Genomic DNA, 21457 nt, shown 5'->3' with positions numbered 1-21457 from the left:
ATTGGGCCGTTTCCACCAATGTCAATAACCACTGGTGATTTGAGTCCTGGGGTCCCCATCCAGGAAGGCGACAGTTGCCCACCCGACTGAGCCTACTGGTTAGTGTTTTTGTACTTCGTTGCCAGGTCACCTCTTGGTCGCTCTCACACAGCACGTGGCTGGGAGGAAAGAGCTCTGTGAGGCAGATGATCTTCTGGCATGCGGTGTACATGTCCCAACCAGCGCAACCTATGGGGGCGTGAGTAATTCATCTCTTACGGGAGAGTTCCTTCTTCCTAAGACCATCTGGCCTACTTCAGCATTACTATTTCGATGTTCCCACCAGACTTAACCAATGCTTCGGAGACACCGATGGTCAAATACTGACATCTTCCGTATATCCTGTGCGTAGGGGCCACGTCTCTGATCCATAAAGCAGTACCGCAGTGTACTCCTTTTTGTTGACCGCTTTCCTTGAAAAAGAGGCGCTAGGACGATGGAACTTGAAACGGAGGGAGGTAGATGAGAAGGACCTGAAGACCTGTAGCCTAGTCTGATAGAATAATTGACATCCTGATCCGCGCTATGGGTGGACATTTAATCTTCACTGTGAATGTCAACCTCGGAGTAATTGGTATTTTCCAAGTCAGTGCGTCTAGAATAAAACTGCAACATGTATGCTTCCTGGACTTAAACGAAGTCAATGAGACTTCAAGATAGAATTGAAAAACGTCAGCGATATTTAGACAGCGCCATTTACACGAAATTCCTGTCACGTTCTAACGGTGGGAATACGTGACCAGTGATAAATACTTTTTTGGAATTCGAAAAAGGCACACCGTGACTACCATAAATGTAAAACGCAATAACGGCTTTCCACAAAAGGCTACACAGGATGGCGACCGCAGAGCACAAATACTCAATCACCGACGCTTTCCTTCAAAAACGATGAAGTTGAACTTAAGAAACTCCACCCGAATAAAGCCCGTGGGTCTGACGAGCTGCTGCCGTTAATTTCAAAATGCTATGCTTCGAGCATTACTGTTTTTTGGTCATTTATTGTCATGTCTTAGAAGTAATCAGTATTGCCGATGGATTAAGAATGTCTAGAATAACTCCTATTATCAAGGCCTTCCAATCTGGTGACCCTACAAAATTCCGTCCGATACCGTGTGCGTCTGTGTTCTAGAATGGTTAGTCCTAGTCCTCCCTGAATGCTCCTAGTGATGTACATCATACACACATCGTAGACCTATGATATATGCAGTAGCCTGTATCTATCACACACTTCTTATCGTTTTTGCGTCAGAACAGAATGATTCTGGGTACGCTTTATGAACTTGAGCAGTACCCTTGATTGACTCGGTTGAAAACCCGTTTTATAGTTTTTTTTCAGAGCAGGCGTTGGACGACCCTCTTGCACAGCTATTTCGCCGACCGATAGCATATATATAGAGAGAGAGAGAGAGAGAGAGAGAGAGCATATGTCAATATGCGAGAAAGAATTTGATTGATAGATTTTAGGTGGTGTGGGCAACAGACTGTGCTGACCCAAACAAGCTGACGCACCCTAACATTCGACACATCAGTTCTTCGTTCGAGGTAAATAGTTTTCGTTCCCTAGCAGGGATCAGGAAAAAACGGTATTAATTGAGAAAATTGGCTCTTTGTAAGAAGTCTATTTGGTTGAGAAGTAAAGTTGGTATGTGCCATTCGAATTGGCATGAAAGGTGCAACGAATTTCTATCTGCCACCCACATATTCAACAAATTAATCTGCTGGTTGCCCAAACTGCACTTTAAACATGTCCCTCGGTATTATGTGCATCCATAGTATCGCGTCAACTGGACTACGCCTACCTGATGAGCCTCAAGAAGGGCGAAACCGGTCGTAGGCTGTCGGCGAATTTTCAGCAACCTTATGAGTAGTGCATTACTAATATCGCGTCAACTGTTCGTTCTTCCTCGCCCGCCCCTTATCCTCTGATTTCTTCTAGTCCTGGTTTCCCGTGCAGTCCCGATTCTTTTCATAAATAGCTTTCAGCTATTTTCCCATTACTACGTATCACGATTGGACATTCGGCCAATGTACCAATCTGCATACCAGTTTCGCTTTCCCCGGAGACTCACCCGGAACCCAGGTGAATCTCTTGCTTGTGATGTTCTTCATCTGAATGTGCTGCACCAGGCCAACCCATAGAGGATATTCGAGACATCACACTACAGTGTGTAGACGTAATAAGCCACTCATAAGGTTGCTGAAAACTCTTCGACAGCCCACGACCGGTCTCGCCCTTCATAGGACTCAACAGATGGGTTCAGTCAAGTCGAGTTTCGGTCAGCTTTACGTTCCAGAGGTAATTACCACCAGATCAAGTGATATAAATTGCGTGATAAAGCGGTTCTGGTGTCTGTTCTAACTGCGAATTAATCAGTCAGTTGTGGCCGAACGATAGTGTCCGGCCACTACCCGAAGGGTCGGGCGTTCAACTCACCCTAGATATGCTTGAAGTGGGTTCTGCTGATTACTCACATAAAAGATGGAACAGCGGCTGCTAGCTTTTTAGCACGGCCCAGTTAGAAACTGTGGATCTCCGTATCATCTGTAATCTCCTGTGAGTCAGCTAACTCAACTCGTCCCTCTCCGCTTTTGAACTGGTCCTACTTTCTCTGCTACTAATAACCAGACATTCCAGCGCCTGAGGAAATGTTCCGGCTGCAGTGATTCTGTGAGATGAATTTAATGCCATGTCAACAACTGCACCCACAGGGGTGAAGTTTCAATACTAGAAAGCGTGTATGAGGACCTACAGATGTTGTTGTTTCTAGCCCGAACGTAAGTTGAAGCTAACAAATAATGACAGTAAAAACTCTTTATTCCCAGTAAAACATATCGCTGGGTCCCAAAGTTGGATGACAGTGTTGCTTGGCATCTAAATCTTCAAAATGGCTCGGGTGCCACACTCAGTCCCAAAACGGGCGCGTTAATGTTTTATTCGCTTTCACAACATTGCTGGACAACAAACTTGAGGTGTCGAATCACAAATAAGTCTCGTCCCTCAATGTACAACTGAAATTTGTCACGCTAGAGTACAACATTTTGCACACGACCTTATTTTGACACAAAAGGGCAACTCATCTGAAGAGATTAACTGATTATTTACCGAAACAGTTCGAGCAGGAAGCTTTGTTATTCAGTATTCTGGTCGTTGGCGTGTTAGTGTTCGTGCCACCACTCCCCCCCCCCCACTACGCTCCTCAATAGCGCACTGATGATGTCACTTCAATTGGTGATGAAACGTTTGCGATCAAATTGCCCATCTCAGAAAACAAGCCATCGACCGTCTACGCTACCTGAGCTACCGACATTTTCCTTTGTAGAAATTCAGTATTATTCTCTTCGCACCTACAAACTTTTCCCTTTGCTGAACAAGAATGATCGAAGTGTAAACCCACGATCGATCATGCTGTTGCTACTACAATTCCGCTTCCAATGATGTTTTTTCTTCGAAACACGTATTCGCCTGTGGTTCAACTCTACTCACATTGCACTTAACCGTGACTTTGTTGTGGACAGATTGTCGGGTCAAATTTATGAACCTCTTGTTGAGTTCAAGGTGATCAGTGTGAGTCCAGATTGTGGTTCATAGCATGTGTCCACCAGAGACGAGAATAGGCTCATGGTTATAACGATAACAGGGACTAAGTCGGACGTCATTTAAACTGTCCTTATAATTCACTAGACAGCAGGACCCTGCAACGTACGTTAGTTGGAGCAAATGATTTCGTCCTCGTCACGTGGGTTTTTCACCTTGTATCTCCTTACGTAAGTTTTCCGTCCCGATTATTAATCAGACAACAGCAGCTGTTTACCACTGAAGTAACTGCGCTCCCCAATCATCGATGAGGTTCATATTTGCGCTATATGAACTAGTATTTCGGTAGTTCGACCCGATTACAGTTTTCGTTGCGTTCTGACACTGGGAAAAAAGCAAAATCGGTCACATTGAAAAGGTTTTCATACTGACGGACCGCTTAAGTCGTATTTTTGATTGAGTCTATGGTTGTAACCAAGTGAAAGTCATCACACAGGGTGGCGAGATCCCAAGGCAGAGTCGACTGTATATGCAAACATCTAGTGTGTCCTCATAGACATCAATGGCCATGAATGTCAGGTCGAATCTTACATTCAAGCCAGTTTACCGCACACAAATGGACCCTCCGACGGCCACTGACTGGAACACTAGTATAGAGAGTTATCATGTCGAAGTTGATTGCTGATTCGTGGTTATGGATACGAGGAACTACCTAATCGAAAAGTGGTTTTCGTGAACTGTAGCTAGCTGAAAATGAGGGTCTGATAATCTACCTAAGTGCTTCAGTAGTTTACAGGTTGTAAATACACACATAAGACCACACAACACAATGATTACCAGAAGAACGAGTTTAGTCGCCCAGGTATCGTCGTGTCTCCAAAGTACATTTAAAAACAACACGATACTATGCTGATTGAATTCGAGATCACTTTTTTGGTGAGAAACCCTCGAACGACAAGGTTTTCCCTTGACTGCGATATTTTTGTCGTGGAATCTGATTTTGATTTGCCGGTATACACAAACACCGCATCTTAAGAGTGGTTTCTTAGCCGAACGTCAAAATTTCACATCGATATAGTGACACACTGAGATCAGTGAATTGATATGGACATCCCTTCGTAGTAACATTTGCAATATAAAAAATGCCCTGCTATGTATGGACCGAGTCTTTGGTCAACGGACTACGCCGCTTTCAGACATTATTAAAACTCCATTGAGAAGCCATCACCAACTAGAACTGTAACGAAAACTTCCGTATGGGTCCAGAGTTCTGGGCGATCTTAATTCAAGTATTTTCACTCTTCTAAGGGGGTTCTTTCGTGTAAGAAGCGGTTCTAACATGAGGGCTGTCTAATAATATAAAAAAAATAATCGTTCAGCTGTAGCACCCTTTCGGAGCCTAACTGACATGCCACCAGAGGGAAGCACAAAGGCTGCTAGGTTGCCCAAGCCTAGACAGGGGTCGGGTTCGAACCACGGACCTTCCGGCAGTAAATTCGCGCTGTAATCACTAAGCCATCTCGCTGTCTAAAGTCTACATAATTACTTTAACTGCTCGACGGGAGATGACGCTGATTTCCGTGGTATATTCTAGTTAAATGTTGAGTTATGAAGATCTCCATACGTTCAAATCATGGTTGTAAAATTTTATCTGTCCGACTTTACAGGCGCGAACAATCAGAAATGGCCGCGGCGTTTGGCCTATGAAGCGTGATTTAGTGGTATCTTGCTTCCCAGAAGATGATAACCCACAGAAAATACCGCTTTCAGTCGGTCACTTCAAATGAAATCTCAGGAAATGGCAACCGTACAAAACCGTGATTTTCTAAAGAGATGAATCTTCAAAAGAGGTCGCTTCGGAAAGCGATCTTGCCAATTTGTTCCCTCGGAACGAGAAATTGTAGCCGAGCTATTCCAGCTCTAAAGACGGTCTACAGAGGCTCACCAAAGTTGATCATTTTGGATACTTGGTCCCTTCTGTGAGAGGTCTAACCTTTCGAATAGTTGTATCACAATTGTAGGCCACTCATGTGAAAACCATGTTTTGGGACTCTCGATCAGTTGGAAGTGGGTGCATCTGTGGCATTAATCGGACACCCAATTGGTGTAAAAATACATGAAGGTTCATGACATTAATTTCACATCCTGGTATCGGTTGGTGTGGTATTTTGTGCCACGGGGACATGAGGAACAGACTCCGCTGAAAGGCGGTCTTTAGTAGCTTAGTCTCAGAGCCAGAATAAACTGATCATAGACAAATGGAGGTGGTTTCTATTGGGCGTGTTCATAAGTACCATGGATATTGGCGGCAAAATGGTAGCTGGTTTGAGTTCAGAGACTCGCGGTTTCGAACCAAACATTATTGCTTCATGATTGTGAAGTATCTTATGCTGGCGGAAACAAGTCAACCGTAGCCGACCCAATTCGTGATCTGTTGACAACACTCAATCAGCTGTGTCTGATAAGGAACTATGTTCGGGTAGTTCCCCTATCGCTGCAGTGCGTTATCCAGATTCATATGTCGATGTGTAGTCAGATCCTGTACGAAAGTTCCACCGGGTTGAAATCGAAAAGCTCAAAAGACATGAACGTATGAGCACCAATGGAGTGTAAACAAGTACAAAACTAGAAGAAACGGAAATTCGGCTACCATTCTTGAAGCTCTTAGAAGAAGGTTGTCTACTATGTATCGAAACTGGATGCGAATGTGGTTGCTCATGCATGCCATGAGAACATGCATCTCCTGCTTCACACTATTCTCAATCGTTTCTGAATCGAGCTGGAAGCTGTTTGTTCTTACCTGCAGCCCAACAGTCCTCCATGAGGTCATGCAGTTAGGGGAGCAAACCAACAGCCTTAGATGTGCGGTAGCTAGCTCCGATTTACCGCAGTACCTCGGCGTTTTGCATCCCATGATAAGCAGATCGCCCATAGATGACAGTCCCGGTTAGAACGATACAGAAGGACAAAATATTTGGTTTACTTATATATCGGGGGTAGTTGACAGTCTCTAGAGTCCATTTGATAGAAAATCGTGCTCTAGCCTGAGCGACATTCTCACTTTTCGAATCACACGCGCAAGACCGAAGTCGGTAATTTTCACGTGTTTTTACCAATAAGGATGTTTCGCACTGCCAGGTCGCAGTGAAAATGCCGTCCGAATCCCAAGCAAGCAACCTAGAAGGTTATTTTAGGTACCATATTTACTAGGTACTTTGGATTCAGATTATGGCCAAGATTGAAGACAGGATAGGTGGCTAGCTTCAGACTGTTTCACACATCGCAGTTCTTCTAACAGTGACCAAAATTTTGGCTGCGATAGTTGCTCCATTCATTCACATGTGTTTCTCTTTTCTCCCATAATGTGTGATCGCGGAGTTGGGTCAGGCTGAAGTGGTGCAGCTGTTTCATTAATCGTGAACCGCCTAAGAAATTAGTCTCATCACAAGAACTTGATTTTAAAGTTTTCACAGCCACCATGTACGCCTCACCGAACTGTCCGATTTGTTGCTCAAACCCAATGGAGGATTTGGGACCTATTTATCGATGGGCTTGTGGGAAAAACCGATGGATCCTGGTCGGACAGGCTCAATAGAGGATTCACATAAACGACGGAACCCTCATCTGACAGGATGCTGTACTGTGCAGGAAACCCACCGCATGTCAATTTCTGTGAGATTTCGAACGCATGACATTCAGATATATAAGTTTCTTTACCATTATTTGGTATTCGATAAAATGGATGTTAGCATCACAACAAGATAGAAACTATTGCCAGTTAATGCATGCGATATGGGCGAACTATTTTTTGATGAAATTAATCAAATTCTCGAGTGTTCCTCCTCGGAGAGCTCGTGCACTACATGTTGCCTCTTGGGAAGCGATACAATGTATGCTCCAGGGGAGAGGCTTCTAATCGGGCGAGGGTCTCTCATAACGATTCAGCTGATAGTTGATATCGCTGTGCCTTATGGTGTCATAACAATCCTGGCTTGTGTTCACGTACTGTACACGAAGTGAGAGTCGACGGTTTTATACACTGCGGGCTAAAGGGTGGTGAGCTGGATAGTTTCAGAGCAACAGGTCTACACAAAAATTTAAAAATTCTCATGTAAATGTAAGGAATGTGTTCAGGTTGTATTCAGACTTTCTCAAGTTAGGTTAGACCTTTCGTTCGTATGTACACGCATCCCAGTAGACTACCAAACTACATTTTACTCTGTCGTGGATGACAGTGAATGCTTGTGTGACCACTTCAAGACCTCTGCTTGAGGGAATCTCTTCCAAAAATTACTGTTTATGCAGCTGAAAAGTGTTGGGAAACCTTACTCGTTGGAAATAAACTTGTATATACTATAATTCGTCCTTTGTCTACTTAGAACCCTAATGTAGAAAACCCATGTCTCAAATCTGACATCCTGGTCTATGTTCCGGAGTTAAACTGCTCCTGCGGGACATTGAGAGTGGCCCCCGATGATAATTAAGGTATCACTTCTAAGCCATACCTAACGGAACGGAGAAAGTACTATGCTCCAACCGTTCTTCCTGATCTAACAGAATGATAAACTCAACGGTGTCTGTTTCATTAATAACATTTCCTATCCTCATAGCCGCTCCTGTAACAGCATACAATATTCAGTGCTGAGACTTCAGTTCAAAAATGCAAATCGACTCCAAAAGTGTCCAGCGAATGTGCTCACATTGAGCTGAGCAGTGAACGGACTGACGCTCAGCACTCAAACCTCACTGCGCATCGCCTTTTATTGATTACCTCAATGACGATTTGGCCACCTATAAGTTCTTGATTTTTTGTTACTTATGAGTATACTTATAAGGATGAAATCATTAACCGTAAAGTTAACGGAATACCGCCACGATCACCTTGGGGATTCCGCCAACGTTTGCACGGCGCTACACTGGAGGAGCAGTATTTTCCTGAAGCTTAGACGGATTGACAGATGACATTGGTATCTCGGTGACAGCGCCGGCTGATGACTTGCAACAGACCTCTGCACCTTCGCCTCCCGATCTTATTCCCTCAGGTCTACATCGAACCAAGCATCCGTAGATTTGCCACTGTTGGTCGCTACAACAGTGTTAGTCGGGACATTATCTGGTACACCGAGAACTTCCACGGAGGATACCACCGATGCCGCAAGATGTCCCACTCGATTTGATACCCACCAGATTGCTGACTGTTATATCTAACTGCTGTCTCCCGCTCCAGGGCGTTGGTGTCAGAAAAAGACCAGCCAACAAAGAATGCAACAGTTTTGTTGCTAACACGTGAGTGCAACAGTTACAAGGACTTGTGCTATTACAGTTACAAGGACCTTGTGCTATTGAAACGGCACCTCCCATCCAGGTTGTTGCTGAATTGAGTGATTGATTGGCTGGCCTGGATGCTTGCCGCCTTACCTGTTCAGATGTTGGTGGAGTTTGAGGGTTTCAGTAGGTTTGGAACATTCTGGGACTTGACCTGTACAATCTCAAAAGAATTACTCGTGAATTTGAAATTCAGATGCGACGATATTAATGAGCTGGTGGGGCAGCGTTTGAGTTCAGCTGTTAAACTGACTGACCGTCAAACCTCTAGGCATCTAAAAGTGAAATCGATCCCCGACCTTTCCAGCCAGTTCCACTACTTCAGAACGCTATATTCAATCTCGTCTAATTTTACATGTAGGTGCTTTGTCACCGATCTTGGCAGAACTGAGAGTAGACTTCGATTCTGACGGGTGTAGCACATCCCGATTGCCATATGGCGGAGTATGAATCGACCCGCCTCACCGTGCTTAAATACAAATCCAGATTCAGAGGCACGTGCGTAATAGATGCCGGCTTCAGGCTTAAAACTGGATATTTTTCGATCCGGTCGCGATGCCGGTTAGCGAAGGCCCATCAGATGGCTTTCGCCACCGGACCTAGTTAGTCGTTTCGCCCAACCGACCGCCAGAAGGCTACCGTCAGCAATAGTTTACCCGTGGAAAGTCATTTTGAGAGGCCGGCCAAAAAATCTACCAGGGACGTGACTCCCAGAAACAGTGGGATGTGAACATCGGCTGTATAAAATAAGGTCATAGCTGTTTGGAAGCTATGAACTGGGTTGAGTACTGAAAAACTCCAATTAACTGAACATTCAACAGGCAAATGAAACTTGTTTGTTTGTTTACCTGTCGTTTCGGCTGGTGGTTATCGATTGATAGTTTGCAGTCGGGGTTGGATTCGCTATACGGACCCTATCCATCATCAGCATTTTTCGTCCAGAAACGGATACAGCCGCAATAAGGAGATTGACGTGCACTTCACTTCTTCCCATAAAAATCCTCGTAAAAAAAGCATTTGCCCAATATTATTAACTACTAATGAGTAACTAAATCAGCTGTACAAACAGGCCTCACTTCGTGCTCATCAGGCGAATGTTTGTCAGTGAACGTTTATACGTTATTCCAAATTGAGGATTTGCATTTCATCTGCTTGCGTTTTGTTCTACACTGCAAACTGATTATCAGACAATCGATGGCGTCCGATACTGCAAAAATCTTTTACTTAGTTGTGCCGGTGAGTGCACCCGTAAGATTTAGGCCTGTGTTGATTTAAATCAGAGCATCGTTCCTTGATTTAACAAGATTCGGCATGCACGAACTACATACCTGTGACGTTACACTCATTCTGGGGCGGTGCTCGATAAATGACTGAAGTGCCTTGTTCCGTATGATGTTTAGGAGGTCTTACAACTTATGGGGCAATGCGCAAAATTAAACAATGTCCACCAGTCGAATAAGATATATATTACTAATACAAGACTAAATGATGAAAAAAATAACCTATTTTACAATGGGGGAGCGTAAACCGCTTGGTGGGGATCGGAACGCTAGGGTGATTCACTGGGCATCGTATGGATTACGCGGTTCCAAAGGCGATAAGATGTGTCGTACATACCCAGAAAAATCGCACCACCCAAAGCCAGGTAGGATACTCTAGGCACAATTCCTCTGAACAAGCTGAAAAGAAAACGTGGGCGGATGTATTAGCACCACATGCAGTTTGGAAGGTAAAATAACGGCGAGTTCTCGTTACAGAATGATTAAGGGAATGATACCTGGAACAAGGTTGTAAAAATAGACTTGAGAAAAAACGAATTTGTAAGGAAATTTCTCGGTTAACTCTCTTTCCATGGTATAACTAATAGTAATGCTGAACAGTGAGAGATGGGATTTCTTTTTACGAAAATACGGGCATACACGTATATGAAGGCGTTTTTTTTTGCGTGACTGCATGATCTTGCCGCTAGGTCAGAGTGGAGGAGACTAGTTGGTATGAAGAATGTACAAACGACGGAGAACATGGATGAGTTACGGTAAACGATACTGGGAGTTAAAAACTGCATATGAGATTAGTTTGAGACCTCGTCTAAAGTACGTAGGCCATTTCAGAGCAAACTACAGAAGAACCGATAGCACAACACACAACAGCAAACTAACTTAAAGACGAAATTGCGACGGCCCTAATTAAAATGACGCAGGTTCCCATCTATCAACTAACCCTCGTATCCGGGGGCGAGATGGTTCAAGTGGTTAGAGCGCGAATTTGCTGACCGGAAGGTCCGTGGTTTGAACCCGACCTCTGCCTCTCAACTTCCCTTGTCTAGGCTTGGGCAACCTGACAGTATCTCAGCCCTCGTGCTCCCTGTGGGTGGCACGAGGGCTGTGGCAGCTAGGCACCGAAAGGGTGTTACAGCTGAATGATTATTATTATTGATTAACCCTCGTATCCGCCTGTTTGAGTCATTGACCGGGGTGTGAGCCTTGGACTGGAGTTTTAGTGATTTATAAAAATCTGATGGAGTAGGACACTCCTGATTGGTTAATTCACCTACGCGCAAAATTCCGAAGGGTGGAAGGTTTTTGCAATAATATTGATGCTTGTTGCAAATATGAAAGAATCCGTCCAGAGATTTCCCGGCAATATTTGAAGAAATATGGAGCGAAGGCTAATGCACAAAGTAACAACTTAATATGTGAATAAGTAACTAAAATACACGCACACACTTCCTTCAAGCAAGATAAAACTTGTAACTCAAATTTGAAAATTACGTCCAGCGAATGAGAGCAACACTCGTTGTGGGCTGTCGCCAGATTGTAACCGACAGTATCACGCTTCACATAATTTACAGTAAAACAGCTTGACGGTAGAGTAGGGATCCTGGAATACTAGAAGCAGGTAAGCGTTCGTTTCTCTTCTGGGAACAAGGAAAACTCACATGTCAACACGAGATTTAAGTAGATATGCAAGGTATGTATATGCGAACTGCCTGAGTACCATTCAATCAATTCGAAAATCGAGCTCACGTTCAAGAGTAGTGAGGGTGAGTAAAAAAACAGTCATATGCCGAGGAATTATAAAAATTCAATTAGAACGAACCCGCGCAGTCCCAGCTCGCGAAAAACCGTCTTGAGCGCGGTCACTATGTTTCCGGACGCCAAAGGGGTGTGAGCCTGTGAATCGAGGATTAGTTAAGAATCCGACCTACTCACCTCGGCAAGCATAATGCGGGTCTTTGCCACATCTAAAGGAGTCGTCAGAGCTCCAGCAATGGCTCCAGACAGGCTTCCACAGAGTGCTGACTGCCAAAAATGCAATTCGTGGGGATTTGCAAAGCCAGAAACTGGATGGCCTTGAGGCTGATGCCGCTGATTCCACCGAATTGTGAGGAGCTTGACAAGTTGTTTTTGGGACAAGAAAAGGGTGCTAACTGAGATCGTAGTACTGGAATAATAGACAATTATTTATGTTAGCATGCACAAATTCCCTCATTTAAGTCCTGATACTCTGTTCGATTTCTGAACACAGGTTGACAAGTATTCTCCGCTTTAGTGGGGTCACTTTTGCTAGTTACGCCGAGATCGGATGTGTGGTCAGCTTAGCTTGAAGATAAGTTACGTTTTTAGTGACACTGAAGACGAAGCAGAAAGTTCAACCGTGAGTTCCTGATCTAGGGGAATACCTCCACCGGGTTGCGGTTGTCGAAGGCCATATATGAGTGTTAATGTGGGTTCCTTTTAAACTGATTCGAAGTGATAGGTTCACATTTCTAACAACGATACACCATCATCATTATTGTCAGTTGTAATAGCCGCGTACTCGTCGTACAATGGTTGTGGCTGCCAGTTCCATTCACCGATGATTCGGGGAGGTGGGGAGGTAGCTGCGCATTGGAGGCGAGTTGATAGATTGGTTCGTAAATACAGAACTGTCGACGGACTGTTAAGTGGGGGGTTGGGAAGAGAGCTATGCATTGAAGGCGATAGCTTCGATGCATGAGCGCCATTGAGGGCGCGACTGGGCCGTCTGACACTGCCTCTGATCATTGATATGACCCGCCTGGGGTCCCTATCCAGGAAGACGGTAGTGACCAGCACAGCTGAGTTTGCTGGCAATGGCTTTCACCCCTGCCAAGTCATTGTTTGACCGCCTCTGGCTCTCTTCCAACCTTCACGTGGTTGGGGGAAGAGAGCCCTTCGAGGAAGTCGGTCGACTGGCATACGCAACACGTGGCCAAGCCAGCGCAACCTGTGCAGTGTGATTAGTTCATCTATCGAGAGTGAGTTATTTCTCCCGAATACCATTCGATGTACTTCAGAATTGCTGATCCGGTGTTCCCACCAGACTCGGGCAATGCTCCGAAGACATTGATGGTCACACACTGAAAGTCTTTTGACGTCCTCGGCGCGCAGCGGCTCCATATAATAATATGGAGAGCACCGCAGCGTTGTAAACTCGCCCTTGACAGAGAATCTGATGTCAGGCCTATGCCATATGTGACGTAGGTTTACAAAAGCTGCTCCGGCCTTCCCAATTCGGATGAAAATATCATCTTTCGCGAGACCACCGGGACTGATACAGCCGGCCAGGTAAACAAATTTGTCTACTACCTCAATCGGTTCATCCGCAAGCATGAGGCTAGGGTCCGAGCCCACCCAGTCTTGCAGTAGCACTTTACACTGCAGGCGTGAAGCGCGTGCCCAACCGTGAGGCAGAATTGAATTATCACGGGGTCATATCCCAGAAGAGCTATGTCGGAGTACTCGATATCTGTGAGCGGAAGCCCCGGGAGCACTTCGACTCCACAGGCATTAGAGGTTGGTAGTGAGTCTCCCATCATCGCATGAATGACGAAGTTGAAGAGGACACCACTTGATGTGGTAAACTCAGGCGAGAGCTTCCCGTAGACCTTTACATGGCCGCGGGAGTTGGCGTACAGCGCCTTAATGAGGGTCAAGAATTTATGGGGGACATCTTTACTCCACAGACACTGTCATGGCGCCTGACGGTCCACAGAGTCAAAGACGGCTTTCAGATCAAGAAACACAACCATTGTTGGCTACCGGAAGCAGTGTCGCTGTTCCAGAATTTGTCGGAGGGTGAAGATGTGATCGATGCAACCTCACAGAGAATCTGATGTCAGGCCTATGCCATATGTGACGTAGGTTTACAAAAGCTGCTCCGGCCTTCCCAATTCGGATGAAAATATCATCTTTCGCGAGACCACCGGGACTGATACAGCCGGCCAGGTAAACAAATTTGTCTACTACCTCAATCGGTTCATCCGCAAGCATGAGGCTAGGGTCCGAGCCCACCCAGTCTTGCAGTAGCACTTTACACTGCAGGCGTGAAGCGCGTGCCCAACCGTGAGGCAGAATTGAATTATCACGGGGTCATATCCCAGAAGAGCTATGTCGGAGTACTCGATATCTGTGAGCGGAAGCCCCGGGAGCACTTCGACTCCACAGGCATTAGAGGTTGGTAGTGAGTCTCCCATCATCGCATGAATGACGAAGTTGAAGAGGACACCACTTGATGTGGTAAACTCAGGCGAGAGCTTCCCGTAGACCTTTACATGGCCGCGGGAGTTGGCGTACAGCGCCTTAATGAGGGTCAAGAATTTATGGGGGACATCTTTACTCCACAGACACTGTCATGGCGCCTGACGGTCCACAGAGTCAAAGACGGCTTTCAGATCAAGAAACACAACCATTGTTGGCTACCGGAAGCAGTGTCGCTGTTCCAGAATTTGTCGGAGGGTGAAGATGTGATCGATGCAACCTCTTGCCCGACGGAACCCAGCTTGGTTTTCACATAAAAAGTAAAGCGAACGAGCAGCGTCTAAATAATTGATATTTCAGTGCTTACTGGTGGCGTACGGACGAGCGGTGTGCTGATCAACTTGAGAGGTTGCATTTTTACCGGGAACTCCGGTACCCCTTACTCTACGAGTTCCAAACGGACGTCAAACACTTCAATGATCGATAAAGAGTACACTCGTATTAACCAAAAGAGTTGTTTATATTACTATCACTTGTGTTATCATATCTACCCTTGAGTGAAAAAGGTGCGCTAACAAATATGACTAACCTTCAGATGCTCCCATATGGGAAACTGAATAAAGGAGAACGGGATTTCACGAAGTACGGTGCTGAGGTAACCTCGATACAAACCGAAGACTCCCTGTGTAAGGACGGAGAAACAGAAAAGATGGTACAAGGATGATGCGCTAAAACGGAAAAAGATGCCTGTTCTCTAGGATAATGAGAATAGTCATTCAACTATTACACCCTTTCAATGCCTAGCTGCCACGCCAACCGAAGGCAGGCAGAATGAGGGCTGAGATACTGTCAGACCAGATAGTAGCCATTGAGATGCCGGGGTTGAGTTTGAACCACAGACCTTCCAATCAGTAAGTTCGCACTTTAGCCGCTGAGTTACCTTGAGTTCATACAGTTAGTCGACAATAAACCGCCTTTGGAGCTCACCCGACGACCACCAGACATACACGTGCAGCCTGAGGGCACACCGCTGGAAAGGAAGGAGAGGGCTATCTGTATCAGTCTCTGCGATCCATTGTGTGTGTGTTTTAACCACAGCGAAGGGAAAAACAAACACGAACCATACCGTCGGACAAGTACAGACGAGCAGGACAGAGCCAAACAACTGATGCGTTTCTGGGCAGTGCATGCGGATGCAGCGTCGCTGCACACAGAAACCATGAGGGTTGAAGTTTACACGGCACTCAGCAGGCCTCACTTGCTTTTGCCAGGTACTGAGTTCATGCACCAAAATAGTATGAATACAGCTTGAATGGATCCACGTGACAATCCAACTCAACCTATTGCTAGCGTGCACTTCTGCACTTCCAACCAACGCTCAAAAACAGTCTGAACGACACATTTGACCGATAAACCGGTGTTGGGTTGAATCTTTGACAGCGAGTTTCGTGCTAAAATAGCTCCCAAGTGTGCAGCAATCAGATCCTCAACAGCCGTAGATATGACAAAATTAGTGTCATAAGAGGATGAATTCACCAGGTATCCGCCGCTTCACAAGTCGCACTGACTTTCGGTATCATCACTATAGTAGCATAAAAGTGATTAATTTACACTACTTATATTTATTTCCAGTGTCAGATGACGCCACGTTGGCGTGCTACACTACAATTTATATCGTTCCCCCTCGTAATCCACATTTGAGTTTTCCCAAGTAATCTTTCGGAGATGGTCCATCTCGAAAAAAGATACGGATCGTACAGTACGCCCCGGGCTTCACTCAAAATCGGGTACTATCCTAAAGCAAAGATATCCCACTTGGTCACAAGGTAGCTGTTGATACCATCCGCTGTCAGTTGCAACCGTGGCTTTCACCCGTCAAATGTTGTCCTTCTGGAGCTAACTTGACCGCAGATTTCATGGGAATGATATCATCAAGTCACATTCGTGCTGATGCTCAGAGGGACCAGAGCGGAGTTGCTAGAAAACTCGCAGGAAGATGTTCGCTATCATTCGTGTGCATGGAAAACCTGGCCTAATCCGACTAATTTCAAACCAAGTTTTCGGTGATGATTTAATGTGCCGAATGTTTGACAGGCAATTCCAGGGAAACCAGCACTTCAATGTCTGAGTGGGTAACGGAAAAAAAGGCAAACACCAGAATTGGCGCGTAGCCAACTGACATCAGACTGTAAAAATTCATACCCCCAATTTTCTACAAAGCAGTGTGATTGAAAATGTTTTCTGATTTAGCAAGATCAGTTAGCTACCGAATCTGACCTCACAATAATCTCCTCGTTCACTTACCTAGTCCGTCTATGTGCTTTTGATCCCCATTTGTTTCGCTCATTTGTACGTGCCTTGCCGCTTACACCGTCTTGTTCGACACTTGTAGATTAACATGAGCGTGTGAATGTGAGCAGCCGACCTACTTACTCGTGCGTGTTCGCAACTCCTTTGCTGAGCCTGTCCTGACTTGTTCTGCCATGAGTTCCGTGTCACTGCACCAACAAACAGAATCACGAGACTGTCCTTGAAAGGGACGGCCGCAACCCACACTACAAAGCCAACATTCCGCTCGCCGCTGTTTAGCGTGCGGACCTTGACACCGCATTGTGCCGGTCAATGCCAGACTCGTGCATATGTCGACGCCACGAAAATGGACAAGTGAGGTTTATTTTATAAGTGTACTACCTTCGTGTCAGTAATACCGTAGGCTTTGAGCCCAATTCTTCCTTCTGGTGGCATGGCAGTAGGCACCGAAAGGGTGCTACAGCTGAGCAGGCTTTTTATATTCAGTATTGTCCAACCTAAGCGTGACTCAAAGTTCCGTACCGGACACCTCAACATTGGCTGATAAACTGCAAGGTGCAAACCTACTACTCACTGTCTACGTGGATAGCATCCTTCAGTAGATTATTAATTGTGGGTAAATAAATATTAGGGGGTTCGGACTAGAAACCTGGGGAACAAGTGAACGGACAACCTACATCAGGTCACATTGGTAATTAAATCTCTCAAACCATTGATTAAAGCCGGGGCTCCAACCAAGTCATTAAAACATAAAATGAGCACATCATCTGAAATGCTGAGAGAAAGAACGCCACAAATATGTCTTAAGCCGCGCTGCCTTTTTTCCTACGCTGCTAACAAAGCCAATTTTTCGGTTCCTAATAAGGAGAACTAAGAAAGAAAACAATTCCAAATTGGTCAATCCGATCTGATCAGGTTGTCACAATAAAACAGTACATTAATTAAACTCACAGCAGCCTCTGTTCTGTTAAAATTACCAGGAATTTTACATTAGCCAAATAATCATTTTATCAGCTATGAACCACGTACATTGGTTTCAGCTGGTACAATTTAAATCGCCGGAAAGCCGGAGAGCGTGGGATATACAGCCAGGCCTTGGAGGCGATGACATGTTCAGTTTCTTCGGGAATCAGTTAGATACGCATTGAAGACGATAGCTTTGATGCACGAGCGCCACTGGCCATTTCTGCCAGTGTCATTAACTATTGGTGATTTGAGTCCTGGGGGTCACCATCCAGGGAGGCAGCAGTTGTCTACCCGACTGAGCTGACTGGTCAGCGTTTTCATACTTTGTCGCCAGGTGATACACTGTCCACCTCATGGTTGCTTCTACTCAACACAGAAATGGGTTAAAGGAGTCCTGTGGGTCAGACATGTACATGTTCTAACCAGCGTAAACTATGAAACATGAGTATTTTATTCATCTTGGGAGAGTTCCTTTCTCTTAAAGCCATCTGCTGTACCTCAGTATTGCTAATCCGATGTTCCCACCAGACCCGATCAATGCTTCGAAGATACCAATAGTCAAACACCGACAGACTTTGTATGTTCTCAGCGCGCAGAGACCAAGTTTCTTACCCGTGACGCAGTATGAATCGCAATGCCGCGTTCTGCACTGACATAAACTGACATCACATCAGCGCTCTAGGTGTCCGAGGTTGGTAAAAGCTGTCCTGGCCTTCCAGATTCCAGAAGTAATCTCATTTCCAACCAGTCCACCGGAACTTATACAACTGTTCAGGCAAACAAATTTATCTACCACGTCGATTGGCCCCCCTGCAAAACATGAGTTCTGGGTTTGCTCCCCCGTCTTGTGGCAGCACTTTGCCGTTGCAGATGTGTTGTGCATGCCAGACCATGCGGTAGAATTAATTAGGTTATTTAAAATGGTTTGTAGCTTTGAAGGATCTGAACCAAGAAAGGCAATATCGTATGCATAGTCAATGTCCGTGAGCGAACGTTCCGGAAAGAGTTCGACCCCTGAGGTTTCAGAGGCAGGCAGGGGAATTTCAAGCAGCAAATCAACAACAGAATTGAAGAGGAAAGTCGAGATGGGGCAGCCATATCTTACACCACTGGGGGTAGTAAACTCAGGCGAAAGCTGGTCGTACACTCGTTTGCGCCCATAGGAGCTAGCACACAGAGCTCTAATAAGGGATACAGATTTGGAAGCCTCAACATTGATCGCCAGACACCGTCAAGGTTTCTGACGACCGATAGTCAAGAGTAGTTTTCAAATTTAGAAAAACTAACAGTGGCGAACGTTTCGAAGAATGGCGCTGTTCAAGGACTTGCCTCAGTGTAAAGATATGGTCGATGCATTTTCGGCCAGGATACGATGCAGTTTCGGAGGTAAAACAGTCATTCGTAACCAACAATGACATCTGACAAGCTGGTACAACATAACAGATTGCGCAAAAGAAATTTTCACACAACAGAACATTAACCGATACAACGTGGATGTTCGATGTAGTTCAGTGGAGCAGTCCATCAGCGTTTGCTTGCAAGATACAACGAACTTAAAAGTTGTTCATCTTTTACGAAGTCAAAAGTGCGATACTTCGGACCTTATCTGGTCTGTTTGTAATCAACTCTTTAATTAACCTTGTTCTATTCTCAATCAATTGGAAAATGTTTGGGACCGATTGGGAGGCCATTAAGGGCCCGGTCATTGTATCGTCTACGGAATTCTACAACGGAACTGGGTCAGCCTGTTAACAGTCTCTCGGGCGCATCGGTGAGTCGAGACTCATCGGCTCGCAGGAAACAGTCGCTGTAAAGAAAACTAAGTATTTGAAGAGGGTGTACTTCTAGGCAACATTTTGCATGCTCCTATCGAAATTTCCAAACAGTTCCTGGATGACCATCAATGTGGGGAAAATACCTGTGGGCGTAGGCGGTCTGTACACTTTTTGACATTAATCAGCGCCGGTGAGCTGAACTTCCTACTAAAATTCAAGTACCCTAGGTTATTATTTGATGCAGCCAATCATTTTATACATATTGGCGATCGCCTTTCAAAGTGGGTATAAAGAATCCTTCTTTTTTCTTTAGTGAGAGTGACTTTGCCACGAGTACCAAATCATCTGGATCAGTCCAAGAGCCCGAAAAATTATAGCCAACAAATGCTTCACATACTATCTCGATAACACTCAGAGCTATTTAATCCAGGAGTACCTTGTTCGAACAGAAGGAAAAACTTTCTGCCTATTTTACAAGTTAGCCACGGAAACTGATCCAAGGAAGAAGACGAGCTCAAGTTTAAGCAGAAAACCGCGATATTTGTGTAGTTCACTACCAACTCCTCATCACTCAATTTTTACCCGTGACTCTTTCCTGTATGATACAAACTTCCACCGCGGCCTCTTGTGCATATTATGTTTTGTTATGGTAGGCAGCCATAATTATTAAACAAGCCTAATTAGCAAGCAAGCTAATGGACCTGAATCAATCGGTGCCACAGTGCTTTGCCCCAATTATTTTCAGGTCTAATCAGCTTGGATTTATGATGGATGACACAAGAATCGATGCAAGATACCCTAAGTAGCACGTGTGTGTTTAGTGAGACAGCTCAATGTGACCGGTACACTCGGAAACGAAGTTCCACTCAGGACGTAACGGAAAATTGAGGAATCTGACAAAACCACGAGTTACTTTTTAGGGTTTGGCGTATGATCTCTCGGTTTAATATCCTGATGGTCTGAACCACATTTCGAGTATTTTCGAGTGATTTCTGCCCAGTGCTTTGGTGCTAACCGTGTACTGAGGACGACAATTCACGCCGAAATAACCAGTGGTTCATGGAGGCGGGTATTATTCAATTAAGGAAAAGCCACTAGGCCTGAAAAGTACAAGTAAGTCGTAGCATATCAAGAACGGGGTACTTATTGATTGCCAGAACCGCTGGTAAGAGGAAGATACTATGGAAAAGCTAATAACACTCACAGGATGCATTTGACTCACCTCAGTATTGACGGCCCTTGAAAAGATTGCTCGCATGGCAAGGTGGGGAGAGTTCTGAGCCCGTTGTTTCAAAACTTCACATGGTACACGGACAACACAAGCCGCCTATGGAAAGTCAGGACTGTTCAACAATTATATCTGCCCACATACAACTTCTGCCAAGCAAGCAGCCCAAACGCTGGAACAGATTGGTGGCATACCTACGGAATAAACTTCATTCTTGACGAATTCATATGTTAGAAAGAACACGGCAGCTGCGGAGTCGGTTACAGGAAGAAACTTAGCACTTACCGCCAGGAGCAGACCCCACTAGGACAGCGGGAAGTCCAGCAAATAAGCGCTGGTTGCCAGGTACACGTTGAATGCTGTGTTGTGCACTCTGGATTCGGGTTTTGATGGTATCGATGGGAAACAAACTGACATCTACACATAAACCAGCTGTAGCTCCCGCCTGGAATAACAACGATGTAGTAACTATGGGGCAATTAATGAGCAATTACAAGGAACGCCTTCAAGTTGTATTCGAACATCGAAAGATTAGGCCGAAGGGTTCGTCATTCTCAAACCGACGAGTGGAGGGAAAGTAGATATAATCGGGCCAAGCCTCGGTCAATGCTGGAAAACAAGGGTAATGAAATCGAGTGTATGGGCACAAATTAAAAAGACCAATATGTGATAAGTTTGATGTGAATGTTGTTCGCTTCAGATAACTAGCTCAAAATAGTTAGCTGTTACAAAGATGATCAGTTTGATTCACCTCAGGAGAAAAACAAAGATCCTGCGT

General features: G+C 45.1%; 1 protein-coding gene across 1 annotated transcript; it reads right to left on the bottom strand.

Moving 5' to 3' along the window:
* Positions 1-10343: 10343 nt before the first annotated feature.
* Positions 10344-21203, bottom strand: T265_02036 (hypothetical protein; the record flags this gene model as incomplete). The annotated part of the gene is made up of 8 exons (XM_009166184.1): positions 10344-10578; positions 11999-12072; positions 12112-12291; positions 14990-15082; positions 20674-20778; positions 20824-20927; positions 20965-21124; positions 21174-21203. 8 exons carry the CDS (start codon positions 21201-21203, stop codon positions 10449-10451), a joined length of 876 nt encoding a protein of 291 aa, XP_009164448.1.
* Between the last annotated feature and the right edge of the window lie 254 nt (positions 21204-21457).

Source organism: Opisthorchis viverrini, assembly GCF_000715545.1.
Source record: "Opisthorchis viverrini unplaced genomic scaffold opera_v5_23, whole genome shotgun sequence".
Taxonomy (NCBI): Eukaryota; Metazoa; Platyhelminthes; class Trematoda; order Opisthorchiida; family Opisthorchiidae; genus Opisthorchis; species Opisthorchis viverrini.
Note: the sequence above shows the minus strand (reverse complement) of the source record. Positions and strands in the feature narration are given on the sequence as shown.